Genomic DNA, 17,830 nt, shown 5'->3' on the forward strand with positions numbered 1-17,830 from the left:
GTCTGTGAGCATGTGTGTGCGTGCCTGTGCATGTTCCCTGGTTGAGGCTGTGCATCCAGGTGGGCAGAGGCTGCTGTGTCACAGGGAGAGCTCAAATCATTCATAACCGACTCCTTGGCTAACTAGTCTCAAGAGAGCAGAGGTGGGGTGTGATGAGAGGGGACCAGGCTAGGGAGCTCTGCCGGCTACTGTCCCGCTCAGGCCGCTTTGTCCTTGGTGGTCACAGCAGCAGCTGCTTGCTCCCAGCCTGCCGCCTGCAGGACCTGCTGCCGGTGCTTCTCCCCGGGGGACACTGGAGAGCAGCAGGAGTGTGATGGCTATGTGGAGCCAGGCACTGGTCAGAGGTCTAGGGCCAGGTGCAAGGCCAGGCAGGGCCTGGCTAGGGGCAGGCGTGGTGGCAGAGCCATTGTGTACCCTGGGAGGGAAGCGTTCCAGGGCTGGGGCTTCTCCAGGTTGGGGATCATGGGTGGATATGCGGACCTTCCTGCCTCCCGTTACAGCATCCAGTGGGCAGTCAGAGCCAGCCTGCCCCAGCACCAGCTGAAGAAAAGGAGGAGGACAGGGGGGACAATTGCAGTGATGACACTGGACTTCCCAAGGAAACGCTGTGTGTGCTGAGGCCCTGCTTCCCAGAACATCAGCCTTAACATCAGCCTGCTGATGGGAAGCAGTGAAAAAAAATTCCTTATTTTGCATTGTTTGTGCACACAGCTTTTCCTTCACCTATTAAACTGTCTTTATCTCGATCCATGAGTCATCTTACCACCACCTATTTTCCACCTGTCCTGGGGAAGAGGGGAGTGAGCGAGCAGCTCTGTGGGTGCTTGGCTGTTAGCAGAGGTCAACCCGCTCCACTGACTCATAGACTCATAGATCATAGAGAAGCTCGGGTTGGAAGGCACCTCCAATGATCATCTTGTTGTAGAAGTCACTTTTTAGCTCAAATAAGAATCCAAAGAGCTGCTGAAGCCTTAGACTGCAAGCTGTGAACTTTCACCTAGATATGCTGACTGTATGCTGAACTCCTACTTAGCTACATGAAGGAAGGCAGCCACCTCACTATAGAAGACAATCAGGCTGGAGAAGCGTGATTTCCCCTCCGTAAATCCATGCAGATTCCTCCTGATCACCTTCCTGTCCTTCATGTACCTGGAGATGGTTTCCAGGGCTGGTTGTTCCACCTCCTTCCCAGGGACCGCAGCGAGGCCCGTCTGCCCAGCAGTTCCCCAGATCCTCCTTCTTGCCCTTCTGGAAGGCAGGGGCGACATTTGCGCTTCTCCAGCCCTCGGGAACCTTCTCCGTTGCTGGGACCTTCCCAAGACAACGGAGAGTGGCCCCGCACGGACGCCAGGCGGCTCCTGCAGCCCTGGTGGGTGCCAGCCCGCGACAGGAACAGCTCCGGGCGGCCTGTCCCTGACCAGCCCACTCGTTCCCGCCCAGACACCGCCGTTCTCCCAAGAAGTGACAGCGGAGCGCTTTGGGCGACGCACCCGGAAGCGACGGCGGAGCGCTTTGGGCGGTGCACCCGGAAGCGGCGGGAGGTTCGGGGCGCGGCGGCGGCGGCGGCGGCGTCTGTTTGGGTCGAGCACTTCTGGCATGGCGGCTGTGCAGCTGCGTGTGTGAGTGTGGCGGGGTGGGGTGGGGTGGGGTGGGGCGGGGGGCAGCTGGCCGGCCGGCCGGCCGCGGGGAAGGAGGCCGCTGAGGCACGGCGGGGCTGTGGAGGTTGCTGCTGACGCGCTGTGTCCCGCAGGCTGGCGTGTGGCGACGTGGAGGGGCGGCTGGAGTCGCTCTTCGGGCGGGTTCGGGCCATCCAGAGCAAGAGCGGGCGCTTCGACGTAAGGCTCCGGAGGGCTGGGGGGGGGACCGGGCGTGAGGTGCCCCGCTCCGTTCCCTGCGGGGTACTGGGTGGGGGTGAGCGAGGCTGTTCTGCCTGGGGTTTCCGTACCCGTCCCGCGGGTGAGCAGGGCCGTTGGGATTGCTCAGGTCAGGAGCCTTCCCGGGGTGGCACGGGAGAAGTTCCTGGGTGGGTTTCGTGTGGAGGGGATGTGCTGGGGGTGCTTGGGCTGGCGTTGCTGACCGGAGCCGTGTCCCTCTAGGGCCGTCAGCCTCCTCTCTCTGCTCGGTGTAGGAACGGGCCGGTGGAGGGGGCTTTGCACCCCCTCAGCCCTCCTTGTCCAGCACCACAGTGTTGGGAGGATCTGTAATCTGTGGGCAGAGAGTGCGGAAGAACAACTACCACTTTGTCACGTTTAAACCCATTAATGTTGCTGTTAATGTGTTTAATACTGGACACAGATAAACATAGAGGAACTTCTTTACGATACTGAACAAAATGCTGTTGAAGTGATGCATGTCACAGTGTTGTGACAAAACAGCATATCAGCAAAAAAGTTGCGTGTGTTCTGTCTTTGGTCAAATGGCAACTCTCACTTTATCTAATGTTTTTAGATGCTTTTGTGCGTTGGGAATTTTTTTGGCTCTACTTCAGAGACAGAATGGGCAGAGTATCGCACAGGGGCCAAGAAAGGTAAGGAAGGCATTGTCACTCTGGATGCTGGTGATTGCATTATTTCACGACCCACTTCGCTGTCTTATCACAGTGTGCTTTTGAATTCAGAAGTCGCAGTTAAATGGTGTAATGCTAAAGCAGTTAAACTCAGGAAAACTCCACACAGGAGGGAAAGATGAGTTTGTTTTAAAACAAAACTAATTTCTGTCATGCTCTCAGACTCAGGAGCAAGAAGATGCATGTGGCCTGGCCACAATTTGGGCCTGTGCCTGGGTCCTCTGGCCAGCACTGTTTGCAGTCATAGGAAAGAGATAGGATGCTGCTAATTGGTGTCAGGGTCTTCTCTCTCCTTGCCTGGATGCCTTATGGTTCCACTTCTGTTCCTACCATCACCTCCTTACAGTTTCAGCCTGCAGGCTGCCATGTGAGGCAGTCCTTGTTTTCTCAGCCTGGCTAGCCTGAGAAGCTGTACATAGATGTTTTGATGCTTCGGTCAGCAGACCATGGGATCCCAGCACACCGGCCAGTGTGTAGCCCTGCTTCTGCCGCTCCTGGTGCTTTCCTCGCAGAAATTCGCCGTCGTTCCCTGTTCACGCTCACCTTCACGCTTCCACCACAGACCTCTCCACGGTGTGTAAGAGTGCTGTTCTTCCCCTCCCTGCACTCAGGCCTGAGGAGAAAGGGGAAAGCAGAGGTGCTAGTGGGCTGAGCGTCTCTGTTCTTCAGCTATGGAGATCAGAAGGCTTTCCAAAGGAGCAGGGTTTGCCTGTTTCTCCTTGGTCCCTGCAACCCTTGTGCTTTTTCCCACGTTTTCCTAGCCATGGATATGAAAAGTCCTACGTGGACTTCTCTGCCTCTTTCCACACCCGTCTTGTAATGGAGATGCTACCTCACGAGCGTCTGTAGTGTTCCTCTTTCCTCTTCAGTGCTACTCAGGCTCTTGCCCCTGGCGTGAGGCAAGCCAGAAAGGAGCTGAGACTCTTGCTTTCCAGTTCCTCTCTGCTGCTCTGTCGCTCCTCAGTTATCCCCCACTTGTTTCTGCATCTGGACAAAGACTGCCCCCTTTGCTGCTTGTGGCTGAGGACTTACCATGGTGAGGCATGCGGCCTTGTGTTCTTGTTGCTATGAGAATATAAGGAGAATTGTTACTGGTTTAAACTTTGCTCCCTGAGGAAGCTCTCCTGTGCGTGCAGGGAGAAGAGCGAGTGTTAACAGCAAAATCTTCCCTGGACTGATGCATTTTTGTTCATCCTTGCTTGAATTGTCTTTACCCTTTGAACTGTTGAAAAAATCTGTAGCTTATAACCTCACCTATACACACATAGATACAAACAAGATTCATGTCACTTCATTTTGGTTTTAAGCCATTCATAAGGTTTTCAAACTCTGCTCTGCAATTAAAAGCAATCTCCTATATCTTCTGACTGTGGGAGGTGTAACTTAAAGCAACAGTCTAACAACAGCTGTAGCAGAGCTGCTGTATTGCTGCTGCTCTCCCTTCTTAAATAGGAAACTATTGCTGGTTTTTATTCAGGGAAAAACTTAGGACCTGCTGACCAGGTGAACTGTTGACCAGCTTACTAGTGTACTGGTCTGCCAGGAAATGTACAAGAGGTGTCTCTGACATCGCTCATTGCTTTTTCTAACTTTTAATAGCTTGAAAAGATTTGACTTATGCTGTTTGGAGAAATCAAATTTTATTGAGCACCTAGCCATAGAGAAATTAAAATTGGTACTTCCCATTGCTTTTTTTTATTATATCCACCAGTTCTAGGTGAAGTCATGCAGCAAGTTTTTCTACCAAGTGAATCAAAGAGCTGATTAACTTGAGCTTTTCCCCTAAAACATCAATGGTTTGCAGTTTTTCAATAGCCATGTGAATTTAGATCAACTTAAACTGAATCACCAGGTGTCCCTGTATTTACTTAGCATTGCCGTAGGGAAGACTCTCATGTTTTTAGGGCTATGGATCATTTAGGAGCTGATCTTCTTATGTAGGCAGTGGAGTGAGTTGTAGTTAAAGCAGAGGTTATTCTCTGCTGGTGCCATATGCATCTGTGGAAACAGCAGGCTTGGGGACTTATTTTGAAGGAAGATTTCTTGTTCTGTGCTTATTGCTTCTCAGCACACTGCAAAGGAGTGGTGGTGGGGTCTGTAAGAATGGATGGGACCCACTGTGATTCCTAGTAAATGTGGACTGAACTTGTGCTAATGTACTTGAATTAAAGCAGACTGAGTGCATGTGGTTTTCTTCTGCAGCTCCAATTCCAACCTATGTGCTTGGCGCTAATGACCAAGAGACTGTAAGCTATTTTCCAGATGTCAGTGGCTGCGAATTAGCTGAGAACATCACTTATTTAGGTAAGGCTGCAGGTGATTTGTGACAAGGGATTTGCATTTGCCTGGTGGTGCTTTCATGAATGTTTGCTGATCTTCCCACTTCAGAGCCCTTACTTTTTCTGGAAATTTTCAGGTGGTATTTCTTATTCTGGGGTTCAGACTGGAGTTGGACTCTATGTTGAAAGGCTGATACAATCTGCTATGTAAAATGTGAAAGAGAACCCTGCTTTTTTTGTTGTTGTTTTCTAACACTGAGCTTGATAATCAAAAGGAAGAGTGGTTGAAAGAGCCTGTTCTTTGAGAAGATCTTATTCCCCTAGCATGCCTGTCTTTGTATGGGGAAGGTTTCCTACTTGAAATATGATTTTGCTATGCTCTGAGGCTGTACTGGAGTAGCAGAGGTAAGAAGTGTCATCTTTAAAGGTAATGAGGCTGTAGCAAAGCTAAAAGAAAAAAATAGTTTCTTTCTAGAATACCACCTGACAAAAAACATAACAAGTAAAGGCACTTGCAGTTGGCCTTTTTTACTCAGCCTTCATACTGAGCTTTTGATATGGATTGATTTTTGGGAAGCAAGATAGCAGTGAGGAGAGAAGACTGGGAGTTGTCTGAACAACTTCTTCACTGTAGGCAGGGTTCAAGCCATTGTGCTAAAACATGTCTTTACCGCAGTTTATGGGAACAGAAAATTAGCTGTTTGTAAGGATAGTTTCAGTAGAAGTAAGGCAGGACTGCTGAATTTGGTCGTCTGTCTATGACGTGACTAGATTACTTGCAATGTCTACATCTCAAGGGCGTGCCTGTGTATTAATGCAGGCCGTCGAGGTCTTTACAGTGGTACTTCTGGACTGCAGATCGCATACCTGAGTGGTACCGAGTCCCAGGATGAGCCAGCTCCTGCCTACAGTTTTAGCGCAAAGGATGTGGCAGAATTAAAAACATCTTTGTTATCAACCCCAAACTTCAAAGGTGTGGATATATTGTTGACATCCCCCTGGCCCAGAGATGTGGGGACTTTTGCCAACAGTGCGGTAAGTGTTCTGTTTTTTGGTGGAATGGGTTTCCAGATGGATTTAACAAAGGATGGCCTTTCTGCTTGCTGCAGCAGTTTGGGCTATTGGGCCATCTCTGAGTGATTGAGAAAGCTGAAACTAAAAAACGGACAGCGGATGTTCTGGTTCTTCAGAGAAGAAGGACCCGTGGGGAAGGGGATTTGTGAAACTTCAGGGTGTTTTATCTGTCCCTGCCTGAAAAATCAGAGTCAATAGCTTTCATCTGATCACAAATGTTGCTCTGAATTCAGTTGGTTGCAGCTGCTGTGAAACAAAGCTGCAAGTCTCTGATGTAGAATGGTGTGCTCTAAGCATCTTCAATACCACTTGACATTAAGTTGTTCTTTCTGCCCCCTTCAAAACTTTTTAAGCATTTTGGTGTTTATTTCCTCAAGTATCAGTCAACTGTACTAAATGGTCTGGTTCTTCCTGTGTCTGGATTTTGAGGATGTTGTTTTGTTTGTGTCCAGTTTTCAGTTGTTAATGTTCCTCAGCAGAAGTGATTTTTCCAGTCATAAGTTCAGGCGATCTGAAACCTTCCTGGAGAGCAAGGCCACATATCATGGCAAAAGTACACTTTTTGCTTCCTCTCAGTATCCTCCGACATCCAAAAAGAGATACGATCCTCAGTCTAAAAGCATAAAGAACCCTCCCTCATCTCCCCCCACCAAAAAACCAACCCCACTAGCCTAGGGAGTTAGAGAGAAACAAGTTGTAGGGATGTTCTGGCTTAAAAAGAAAACTTGGGTCCTAAAATTCCCATGGTGATTCTCTGTAGTAGTTCAGTGTATCATTCCACACTTAGCTTCCCTCAGCATGAATTTGCTGAGAACATACTCACTTGGATTAACAGAGGAGTATATTAATAGTGATTATATTCAAATATGAGTGTGTACTTTATCACCTGAGGATTACAGTAATAAGTCTTGGAGATTCCCTTGTGCATTGAGACCCTGAAATCCCATCACTCAAAGCAGGAAGTTTGAGGAATGAACAATTAGGTCTCTTGCTCTTTGTCACCTGAAGTTTCTCTTTCAGCAAAAGCAGTGTGAGAAGCTAAATTGCATGGATGAGAATTGACTCCCTGAAGAAGTTTGTGGGTTTCCTTTTCCTGAGATGCTTCGTAGCTCTGGGCATCTTCAGTGGGACTGGAAGCAGCCAGCCCTCGGTGCAGGCACTGCTGGGTTCCCCTCTGCCATGCCCACTGCAAGGGCAGCACGAGGGAGCACAGAGAGGAAAACTGCTTTCTTGAGGGTGGGTTAGTGCCTGTCCTGCTGCTGCAATGAAGATGTGACAGGTGATGATGTGATGTGTCACCTGTTGCGAGTGACAGGTGCCTGCCAGGTCAGAGTCCCGTTCCCAGTGCTTTTACCAAAGATAACAAGGTAACAGATGTAGGCTATTTCTGAACTTCTCTCTTCCCCTGCCATTCTCCTTCTCTACTTCACTTCTCAGTCTAAGGTTAATAGGAAAAAGACAGCACAAGAGCCTTCACCCAAGGAAATTGTTTGAAGTCTGCTCTTTAGTTGTGTTTTCTTTTGCTCTCACTTCTCAGGGATGGGAGTGGGATAAAATTTTCCCTCCTAAGGAAACCTCAGAGCTTTCCTATTTGCTTGACTCATGCACTAAAACTTTGGCACTCTGGGCATGTGGTCAAAACTTATCTTAATGATTTTGACATCTGTTGGTGTTTGCCAAACTCACTCTGTGCTGCCCTGGCTTCACAAGACCAAGAGAAGAAAAATATGACAAACTTGGATTGATTAAATGAGTGGATGCAAACCCTGAGCACACAGAATGGAATAAATGAGTAGGCAATAGGAGATCAAGCCCTTTTGGCTTTTTTTTCCATTTCCAGGGAATGGCAAACACTATAGTCAGTCTCTACATTTCCAGCATGCAGTTCTGTATAAAACTGTTTCTTTTCACAGCAGTCTGACAGGTTTTTTTAAATAAAACTTGGTTTGTGTTTTGTAGGGAGAAATAGATACCAAGAAATGTGGCTCCAAGCTAGTATCTGATCTAGCTGCAAATCTCAAACCAAGGTATCACTTTGCTGCCCTGGAGAAGGCCTATTATGAAAGACTTCCTTACAGGTTTGTAAGACCATGTGAAATCTCATTTATTTTCTAATAAGAGTTCAATTTTTAAAGAATACAGGCAGACAACTTTAAAATAATTTTATGAAGTCATCCAGACCCAACACAGGGTCAAGATTGTTTCTCAGATGCATCTTATTACCATAATTCCTGCTGGCTTGACAACTGTGCCATTGCTGACAATACCTGTCCGAGTACATTGCTGTGAATCTGATGCCAAGTTAGTTGCCCTTAGTTGCATTTAAACAGTGTTCAGCCTAATTCAGGGGTGTACCTCTGAAAATGTATTGTGGAAAAGCTCTTGTGTGGTGAAGAGACTGGTGTTTTCAGTCATAACTTTGTATATAAAATGTGACTAGTAATGTAAGGTAGGTGTCAAACAGCCTACAAATAAAACTAAGGCTGTAATGTTAACGTTGGGTAAGATTATCCTTTCCACAGGAAACACTTTAAAGGTGTAGCCGTTTTCTGACTAGTGAATTGTCATCCATCTCTGTATTTGGACTGCAGTGAGATGTCATTTTGGTCTGTTTAGCTGTTTGCTGTTAGATCTCATGAGTTAAGGCTCCTTGTTCTTGGGCGAAGACTATGTGGCTGACATGCTGTCTGAGTAGCTTCATGGAGGACACGTGGTTTTCCCACTGTCCTTTTTTATATTCTATATGCCAGTACAATCACGTTTTGCTTCCTTACAGAAATCACACAGTGCTACAGGAGACCCCACAGCATGTGACGAGGTTTATTGCACTTGCTGATGTTGGCAATACAAGCAAGAAAAAGGTACTGACACTCTTGAATTTTTCTTCTTTTCTCAAGTACAAGTAATAGGGCAGTAAGCCCAGCTCTGGCTAGCTAGAGGACAGTGTTGATCACTTAAAAGCTTGGCTAGAGGGATCTGTCTCACTTGAGTAACAGATACCATTTGCCCATTGTGTCAGAAGGGTAAGGGCTGCAAGATGTGTTCTGAGGCACCGTTGTTCTTCTCTACCTGGTCAAATGGCATGTATCTGTGAAAACAGCTGCAGAGGAAAGTGGTTAGAAAGCTGCCATTCATTCCTCTTCCCCAGCTGCTTTATATGTTTTCTCTTCACATGGCCTGCTTTAAGAAGGAAGTGAAATTCTGAAGGAGCCCTTGCAAATCACTGAAAATTACTAACTTCTGGGATGGGAAGGGGCTCTTTTTTTTTTTTTTTTAACCTGTTTCTCTTCTCCCCTTAAGAAAGTTACAGAATATTGGTATAGAAGGAGAGGTTGCTAGTGATTAAGAAGGCATAGGAACCAGGCCTAGTAACAAAAAAGGTCCAAGAGTCTGGACAACAAAGGTCAACAAAAAAGGTCTATCTGTTCTGGACAGATAGAGGGTCTGGAAACAGGCAAGGATCAAGGTCATTTCTTTTTCAAGTAGGATACACTGCTGCTTTTCAAAAAGATCTTTTCTTAAAGTGAAAGGAGTGAGCAACTTGGAAGCAGTCCATAAACTCTTGGTTGCACTGGGTGGGAGACTGGAACAGACAGTGTGTTTTTCATGTCCTGCCTTAACTTAAAACACTGATTTGCTGAATTCTTGTAGTGCTAAGCTGTGTGTTACCATTTCGAGGTGGCTTAGGTTGCAGCTGACCTCTTCAGAGTTGCAGTCATGGCAAAAGCTTCTTGCATTTGAGCTGTCTGTCTTTGTTCTAGTATCTCTACGCCTTCAGCATTGTGCCGATGAGCTTGATGGACCCTGCAGAGCTGGTGAAACAGCCACAGGATGTCACTGAAAATCCATACCGAAAATCGCGGAAGGAGACACAGAAGACCAAAGCACCCCTGTGTGCAGAGGTACCACTACCTTCTCCTTCATGTGTGCACTCTGGTTTCACTCTCTGTGTTCAGGGAGCTTTAGAACAGCGTTTGGCTTTAACCTTCGAATGTTTCTGTCCAAAACACTGCAGGGTTCTTTGTAAACAATTTGCATCAACCAAATTGTATAGATGCAATGCACAGGAGTTTGTTACAGTTTGCCCCTTCTTAAGCCAATTGTAACTTGGGCTGCATCCAAAGCAGTGTGGCCAGAAGGTAAAGGGAGGTGATTCTGCCCCTCCACTCTGGTAAGACCCCACCTGGAGCACTGTGTTCAGCTCTGGGGTCCTCAGGAAAGACATGGACCTGGTGGAGTGGGTCCAGAGGAGACCACAAAAATGACCAGAGGGCTGGAACACCTCTCCTATGAGGAAAGGCTGAGAGAGTTGGGGTTGTTCAGCCTGGAGAAGAGAAGGCTGCGGGGAGACCTTATTGTGGCCTTTCAATACGTAAAGGGGGCTTATAAGAAAGATAAGGACAGACTTTTTACTAGAGCCTGTAGCGATAGGACAAGGGGTAATGGTTTTAAACTAAAAGAGGGTAGATTTAGATAAGGAAGAAATGTTCTACAATGAGGGTGGTGAAACACTGGAAGAGATTGCCCAGAGAGGTGGTAGATGCCCCATCCCTGGAAACATTCAAGGTCAGGTTTGATGGGGCTCTGAGCAACCTGATCTAGTTGAAGATGTCCCTGCTCATTCCAGGAGGGTAGCACTAGATGACCTTTAAAGGTCCCTTCCAACCCAAACCATTCTATGATTCTTCCTGCAGGTCTGCATGGTGATGCTGTAGTTAGATCTGCTTGCTTGTCAGGACTGTCCCCTATGGGCACCTCAGCACACATGGTCTTACTCTTTCTAAGCTTGTAGACCACAAATTAGTCCTTTGCAGTTGGCCTCCAGTTTTCTGCCTTAGCACCTGAGTAGCCAGCAGTCTACTTTTTTTGATGTTGCATTTCCACTGTATCCCTCAATGTCTGTGAGCCAGGTGTTGGGTACTGTTGGTTTTTTTTTTTCCCTCACGTGTCCTAAGTTACCAACTCCGTGCTCTTTTAAATATCGATTGCTTGCCACCTGAGGGCAGAAGAGTTCCTTCCTGGGGCCTGAACATTGAGCTGTTTGTGTCAGAAGCTCTGAAATCCCCAACTTTGTAATCTGATCATCAGACAAGTGGGTTGTGTTCATCGGTGTAGAGACTCACATTATTTCCCTGTGCAGAGCATGTTTTGCCCTGTAAGCATTGTGAGATACTCCGCTAATGTGCACACATGAACAGCTGTGCCTGTATATCTTATGGTAATGTAGGGAAACCAAATTGGGAAATCATTGTGGGGAGGAGAAATACTGAGCCTGAGATTAGAGTTGAAGTAGGCTTTGCTGAACCAGTGTGTCAGGTAGGAAGTGCAAGCACTGCTCACCAGCCTTTCTCCCTGGAGCATGCACACAGAGCAAAGGGCTGGCTTCTTCCAGCTGACAGCGTGGGTGGGCACAAGGATGACAGACACCTCCTGATCCCTTTAGCTGGGACAACCTCCTGTCTCCCAGCTGAGACTTGCTGTGGTGTTCAACTCCTGGCAACAAGGCTTTTAACACACCCATCAGTCAATAGCTGGATAGAAGCAAAACTCCTTGTACCTTTGAGCTGAACTATACAATTGATGGCAGGCACAAGAGCTTGCTAAGTTTACTGGGAAAAACACTTCTGCTGTACGTGCCAGTTCTAACAGTGCAGGCTGGGTTTTAGGCTGCAGTTGTGCTCCCGTGCGGGAGCCAAGCTAAGCTTGCACGAGCAGCCCTGCTCTTTGCCATCCTTTTCCCAAGTGCTTTCCTCTGCAGCATTAAAGCCTTCTAGTGGCATTTTGCCTTACGTTGCCACTTAGCCAAGTGGTTTCAGCCTCTATGTGAGTCTGTTGAGAGGTTAACATCTATATGAAATAAAGACATTCTTTTGGTGCTGGCTGTCAAGTGAAAAAGATATTTGAATAATCCATAAAATCAAGGAATCTGAATGTTCAGCATAAGGCTAAATAGGAGAATGTAGCAATTTGGGGCAGCTCTCCCAGAATTTTTCCCTTGCTGAGGCTGTGTATCCAGGCAGGCAAAGTGTGCTGCATTACTGGGAGAGCTCAATTCATTCTGCTCCAGGATATTGATGCTTTAGCTGTTGACGCTTTTCAAAGGTGGTTACGCACCTCTTCAGGAAAAAGCAAATTCTTGTAAATACTCTGACTCTTCAGGATGCAGTTATAATCGGCTTTGGTTTTCATTTTCTAAACAGGAAGAACCAGCTTGTCAGTTTTTCTTTGATTTGAACAAGCATCAAGGAAAGAAACGTCCCTCAGATGGGAAAGAGAGAGGGAACTCCCAACCTAAGCAAGCCAAAAAACCCCGTAAGTATACAGAGGCTTTTTTCCTGTGCTCTTCCTGTGAGGCATTGGACCATCTCTTTGTTTTTCTCAATCTGTTAAGCTGTACGTCAGCTTGCCACTGTGCTGTGTCACTATTCTAGGTTCTGTGCGAATACAGACGAATGAAGAGTCCCTTGTTTCCTACAAACCTGGCAATCAATAGGTGAAAGAAAAGTCAAAAGCATAGTTTAAAAGCTAGTTGGATCTGTGGTGGTTGCAGCTGGGCTGATGCCATTTACCCTCTGAACCAGACTGGCCTTGGAACATGATAACAAGCAGTTGCACAAAGCAGCATGTTTCCATTCAGAGGGACTGCGAGAGACTGGATCACAGTGCTGATGAGTTCTTGAAACACCACTTCAGTTGTTCTGTGCTGTGAATTCATGAAGTATTAATGAACTGGGAAGGGAGGAAGCCCTTCTGTTACCTCTGTATTTCTGTGCTGTAAATCTCATCAGAGTTTGTCTGACTTGAAGAAATTGAAATGAAGTCTTTAAGGATTGTGACTTCTCAGTGACAGTGTTATTGCAAGCATGTATCTTTAGAAATGTTGGTTTCAGTTATAAAGAAATTTGAGCTTAAAATGCAGATGTAGGTGTTGGCCTTCCCCCTTTGTTTCTGTGAAAGCTATTCTCAGGGCTAGAATATAGTAGAAGAAGATAGTCTTCAAAAATGCCTCTGGTAGATAAGTCTGGTTGCCTTTGTTATGTGAGACTAAGTTGTTCAGTTTTTATTTATTGGATTTCCAAGCCCTTTGCATAGTCCTTGCACGTAACAGTTCTACAGGCTAAATTACTTTATGCTAAGACAAGCGCGGTGTCATTGCGCCATACATGCCTGCAGAGGCACAACTGGCTGTAATGGCAGTAAGTTTTGATGAAAGAATGTGTGTGTTTTTTCTTGTTTTCCCCCATCACTTCTGTAGGACATAATGTGCCATTTTGCATATTCTTAGAACTTCCAAAGTCTTCTGGAGTTTGATGGCATGAGAAGAGAGCCTTGTTACACTGTTTTGCTCAGAAATGAACCCCAGAATTGGATGTTCGGTTTCCTACAGTTCTTGGGAGAGCCCCGTCATGTTTATTGCATTTGCAAAGCTGCTTGTCTATTCTTGTACACAACCTGCAGATGATGTGAATATAGTGTTTGACTCTAAGGAGAGGCCTAGCTTATCAATGCTGTCACCTTATATTAAAGGTCAGCTCAGGTATCACAATTTGGGTGTGAATCCAGGTGTTTTGAGTGTGATGAATAGACCAGAACTGACAAGTGTGTTTGACAGCATCTGTCCTGGTCTGTACCTATGCAGTAATTTTACCTCATTTTGATTTTCTTGTTTAAATTTGCTGGTGCTTTCTTATTGGTGAGCTGTAACCACTAAATTCCCAGGAATTAGTGCTCTTCATTAAATTAGAGCTCTCAATGAGAATAGCAATCAGCAAGGGTGTGACTGCTGCCACCTACTCCCTTGCTGGAATTTCCTAGAGGCACCAGTTCTCTGACCAGATCTGCTTCCAGGAGCTGTGTCCTTCTGACATCTTCAGCACTTTGTCAGTTGGGAAGGGTGTCTGGAAAATAACAGCTCTTCCAGATCTTGTTCCATTCCTTGTTCTGACAAATAAGCCTTGTGCTAACACTTCTTTCTCTTTCCTCTCCCAATAAAGCACAGCCCACGGGGCCCTGCTGGTTCTGCCTCGCCAGCCCAGAAGTTGAGAAGCACTTGGTTGTTAGTATTGGCACACATGTAAGTACCCGTAGCACGTTCTTTGCTATGTGATGGCAGAATCATGCCTAAGACACTGCAATATAAAATATCAATCTCCACTTTTAAATTTAAACAACAACAAAAAAAACTTTAGTTGAAGCTGACTCTTGGTTTTGTTTTCAGTTTCTTCGCACGTCCCCTACAAAAGACCTAAGTATATAGATAAAGTCTTTTAAAAAATTAAGCATGGCCCAGTTTCGCTCTGGCAGCAGAGCTGGATTATGGTGCCAGAACACTTTTTGCTGTGCCAGCCCTCATGGTTTGCTTATGTTACCATCTGGCAGAACTTTTCCAGCATGAATTCAGTGTAAACTGGGACCTGCTTTGCCAGCATGATGCACTGTCTGGAGTTATACCAGATCTCCCTGGGATGATTGGTTCCAGTTTTGCTATATATAGATTGAACAGAAGATAAGATAGCTTTAAAGTTGACATCTTGAAGTACATCTTGGAGATTAATTCAATCACTGGTATATTCACTTTGCTTAAAGTTACTGCTCCTGTATAGCATAATCCACTTCAAAATGCTACAGGGACAGGTTTGTCCATGGGCTTATCTTAAAAGCTCTTAACAATTTTCAAGTGCATTTTCTTGTCATAGCAAGAAGTTCTAGCCACAGTGGTGAAGTTCACTCAGCTGCTTTCCTGCAGACAAGGCATTCCCTGGCATTCAAAGGATTTTTCTTTTTTTTTTTTTTTTTTTTCCTTTAGCAATCCCTCTCTCTTTTTCATTCCTCTAGTAATTAATAAATTGCTAATAAAAAATCCCTAATAAGTGACATAGAGGAGAAGACTTTCCTGTTCCTGAGGCAGAACTGCTAGGCTGGGGGATGCTCAGAATGCAGTTGGAGAGTATATTTCCACAGCATGGTAAGTAAGTGTTGCTTGCAGTGAGTAACTGGTGTGTATTGTTTCACTCTAGTGCTATCTTGCTCTGGCCAAAGGCGGCTTATTACCTGATCACGTCTTGATTTTGCCTATTGGGCACTATCAGTCAGTGGTTGACTTGTCTTCAGAAGTGGTGGAAGAAGTGACCAAGTACAAGTCTGCCCTAAAGGAATTTTTCAGAAGCAAGGGAAAGAGATATGTCCTATTTGAAAGAAACTATAGGAGTCAGCATCTGCAGTTACAGGTATGGTTTTAGTGTCACCCTGGGAGAATATAAACTTGCCCTTATCTGCAAATGAATTGAAAGAGAAAGCTCACCTTCAGATTTCCCTCTTTATTCTGTGCCTTCCCAGAGTATGGAGAGAAGTCATCCTACCCACAGATAGAGCCAGAGCAAAAATAAAACCGGTGTGCTGGTTCTGCCACAGTAATTTAATTCTTCCTGTTACAGCAACACACCGTTGGTTGTGTTGAGTGGGTGAGGAACACTTTTCCCTGCATGGAACTGATTAAAAAGCCCACAAGGTTTTCAGATAAGTTGGAAGACCTTGCTCTGACTGTGATTGGCTCACACTGGCACACGAATGGTGGTGCTCGTTTGTAACTGAAGTAGGCTGAATATCTAAAGATATATGTGGAACTCTGGTCTTTGTCTACCAGTACCAGCTCTTTGATTTGGTGTTTTGTTATGTTGGTTTTTTTTTTTTATTGTCCTTGTGTGTCAGTCATTTAGGGATTTATTGTGGTGGTTTCTGTATTTGGCAGATCTGTAACTGTATCAGACCGGCCTTAAACTACCACAGACATCAGAAAGGAGAAGGCTGTGCTGAGAACTTTTTTCAAGCTTTTAGTTCTCAGCTTTTTGTTCGGCTCCTACAGAAAAAAATCTCATAAGTTTAAGCCTGTACAGACAGGTGCTCACCTGTCTTGTTTGATGATGCTGAGCAGTACTGAGGAGCATACCAGCTCCAGTGATGGACTGATTGCTTTCTGCAAGTGGTTTGTTTTGTCTTTTCTTCTTTTTATGGAAATGTTGTCGTCCCTCTCCAGGTGATTCCTGTCCCATTGGACCACTGTACTGCCGAAGACATTAAAGAGTCCTTTATTGTACAGGCACAGGAACAACAGATTGAATTATTAGAAATTCCAGAGCACTCAGATATCACGCAAGTATGCGACAAGTTTTTACCTGTTGCTTTCCCTCTGTCCTGTCTAGGCTGCTGTTTCCTTCCAAGGTCACTGTGTGTGGTAGGGTTAAGCTGTTGGAGGCAGACCATTGTAGACTTGATTTGGAGATGTGCCAGATGTATTCTGCTCCGAGTGAAGTTCCTGTGAATGACAGATGCATTGCTTATCTGAAAATTATTCCAGCTGTGTGTAAGGCTTGCTGAATTCATTCCTTCTGATACCAAACACCAACCCTCTTTCAGTGCCGCTGCACATTAGGTAGGTTTAGGTTCTCTTGGATAAGAATTTGAAAGAAATCTTCCTGTTACATCAGAGAAATGAGTCAGTAGTGACATAGGGTTTGTTTTTCTTTGTGCTCAGTGGTCACAGGGAGACCTGATCTGCAGCAGGAGCCAGAAATAGCATGTGTGCATGCTTGTCTCTTTGTAAGCCATTGCAGCTATTGATACCCATGTTGGCAAGCTTAGAGGCTGATTTCTCCGCCAAGAAATGTGAATGTAGTCTCTTTGCATGCTTTTCTTCCTCTAAAAGTGTGTCGTATTAGTACAGGATCGCTTAGCTCAGGTTAAGAATGATCAGAACTGCCTGGCTCTCTCATTTAACGACTCTGTAGTGGTAACTGCAGAATTAAACTACAAAAAATATTATAGTAGTGCCCTGTATGCATCCTCAACTGACAATCCTAGTGGAAAGCGATCCATCGCTTCATTGTTCCTTGGAAGTTGCAGTTTGACGTCAGCCACTGATGCAGTTTGGGTCTCTGCGTCGGTTGGTTTGTTTTGCCGAGTTTCCTCTCTAAAGAAATGCCTCCCTTGTTAGGAAATATCTGCTCTTTTCCAAAAACCCTGCTCTTTGCTGGCAGGAGGCTGCGGGGGTCCGCAGCAGGCTCCCCTCTCCCCGCCCCTTTCCCCCGCAGGTGGCGCAGCCGGGGACGCCCTACTTCTACGTGGAGCTGGACACGGGGGAGAAGCTCTTCCACCGCATCCGCGGCCGCTTCCCGCTGCACTTCGGCAGGTCGGTGCCTTCTTCCCCCGTCCCTCCCGCCCGGCCCCGCGGGGCGCGGCGCTGACGGCACGCCCGGCGCGTGACGTCGGCGGTGACGCCGGCTGTGCTTGCAGGGAGGTGCTGGCGAGCGAGGCGCTGCTGGCGCTGCCGCAGCGGGCCGACTGGCGGCGGTGCGCGGCGGAGAGGGCGGAGGAGGCCGCGCAGGCCCGCGCCTTCCGCCGCGACTTCCAGCCCTTCGACTTCGCCCTCCGGGCCTGACGGCGGCGCTGACGGCGGCGGCGGACGCGCGGCGATTGGCGGGCGGGCGGGCGGGCGTGCGCGCGATGACGCGGTAATAAAGGCGGAGAGCCGGTGGGGCCGAGTGGCTGCGGCGCGATGGAGCGGGGCGGCCCCTCCGGGCCCGGCGGCGGCACGGAGCGGGCCCCGGGCGGGGCGGCGCTGCGGGGGCAGCCGGCGGGCGGCTGCGGGCCCTGGGAGATGCGCGACCGCCTGGGCACCGGCGGCTTCGGTAACGTCTGCCTCTACCAGCACCAGGTGGGGCGGCGCGGAGCGGGGCCGGGCGGCGGCGGGGAGGGGAGGGCCGGGCCGGGGCGGCTGACGGCGCTGTGTCCCGCAGGACTCGGGCGCCCGGGTGGCCATCAAGTCCTGCCGGCTGGAGCTCAGCGTCAAGAACAAGGACCGTTGGTGCCACGAGATCGACATCATGAAGAAGTGAGTGCGGACGGGACGGCGCGG

The 17,830-nt window shown here is 47.3% G+C and overlaps 2 protein-coding genes and 1 non-coding gene across 11 annotated transcripts in view; all 3 read left to right on the forward strand.

Moving 5' to 3' along the window:
* The first annotated feature begins 1,491 nt into the window (after positions 1–1,491).
* On the forward strand, positions 1,492–17,414 carry CWF19L1 (CWF19 like cell cycle control factor 1). 4 transcript variants are annotated; one of them, XM_087765915.1, is made up of 14 exons: positions 1,492–1,619; positions 1,751–1,835; positions 2,449–2,527; positions 4,769–4,870; positions 5,666–5,880; positions 7,879–7,997; positions 8,696–8,780; positions 9,681–9,821; positions 12,120–12,231; positions 13,914–13,993; positions 14,937–15,146; positions 15,953–16,072; positions 17,007–17,104; positions 17,209–17,414. In XM_087765915.1, exons 1-14 carry the CDS (start codon positions 1,597–1,599, stop codon positions 17,351–17,353), a joined length of 1,614 nt encoding a protein of 537 aa, XP_087622041.1. In that variant the 5' UTR covers positions 1,492–1,596; the 3' UTR covers positions 17,354–17,414. The 4 variants fall into 4 exon arrangements, with proteins under 4 accessions (XP_087622041.1, XP_087622044.1, XP_087622042.1 ...); XM_087765918.1 differs by lacking the exons at positions 4,769–4,870; positions 5,666–5,880 and having other exon boundaries at positions 1,497–1,619; XM_087765916.1 differs by lacking the exons at positions 1,492–1,619; positions 4,769–4,870; positions 5,666–5,880; positions 7,879–7,997 and having other exon boundaries at positions 1,757–1,835.
* On the forward strand, positions 15,641–15,783 carry LOC148054742 (small nucleolar RNA SNORA12). Its single transcript, XR_015707134.1, has one exon. It is a non-coding gene; the product is annotated as a small nucleolar RNA SNORA12 (small nucleolar RNA).
* CHUK (component of inhibitor of nuclear factor kappa B kinase complex) overlaps positions 17,409–17,830 on the forward strand; it is a 32,922-nt gene continuing 32,500 nt past the window's right edge. Inside the window, exons 1-2 of one of the 6 annotated variants that reach the window (XM_087765912.1) lie at positions 17,409–17,629; positions 17,712–17,806. In XM_087765912.1, coding sequence (XP_087622038.1) covers positions 17,471–17,629; positions 17,712–17,806 — 254 coding nt within the window. In that variant the 5' untranslated portion in view covers positions 17,409–17,470. Of the gene's footprint in view, positions 17,630–17,711; positions 17,807–17,830 lie in introns of those variants that run through there. The other 5 variants (XM_087765908.1, XM_087765907.1, XM_087765911.1 and 2 more) reach the window with 5 other exon arrangements.

Source organism: Nipponia nippon, unplaced genomic scaffold, assembly GCF_047370975.1.
Source record: "Nipponia nippon isolate SJK-2023a ecotype South Korea unplaced genomic scaffold, ASM4737097v1 scaffold_3, whole genome shotgun sequence".
In the NCBI taxonomy this organism is placed as follows: domain Eukaryota; kingdom Metazoa; phylum Chordata; class Aves; order Pelecaniformes; family Threskiornithidae; genus Nipponia; species Nipponia nippon.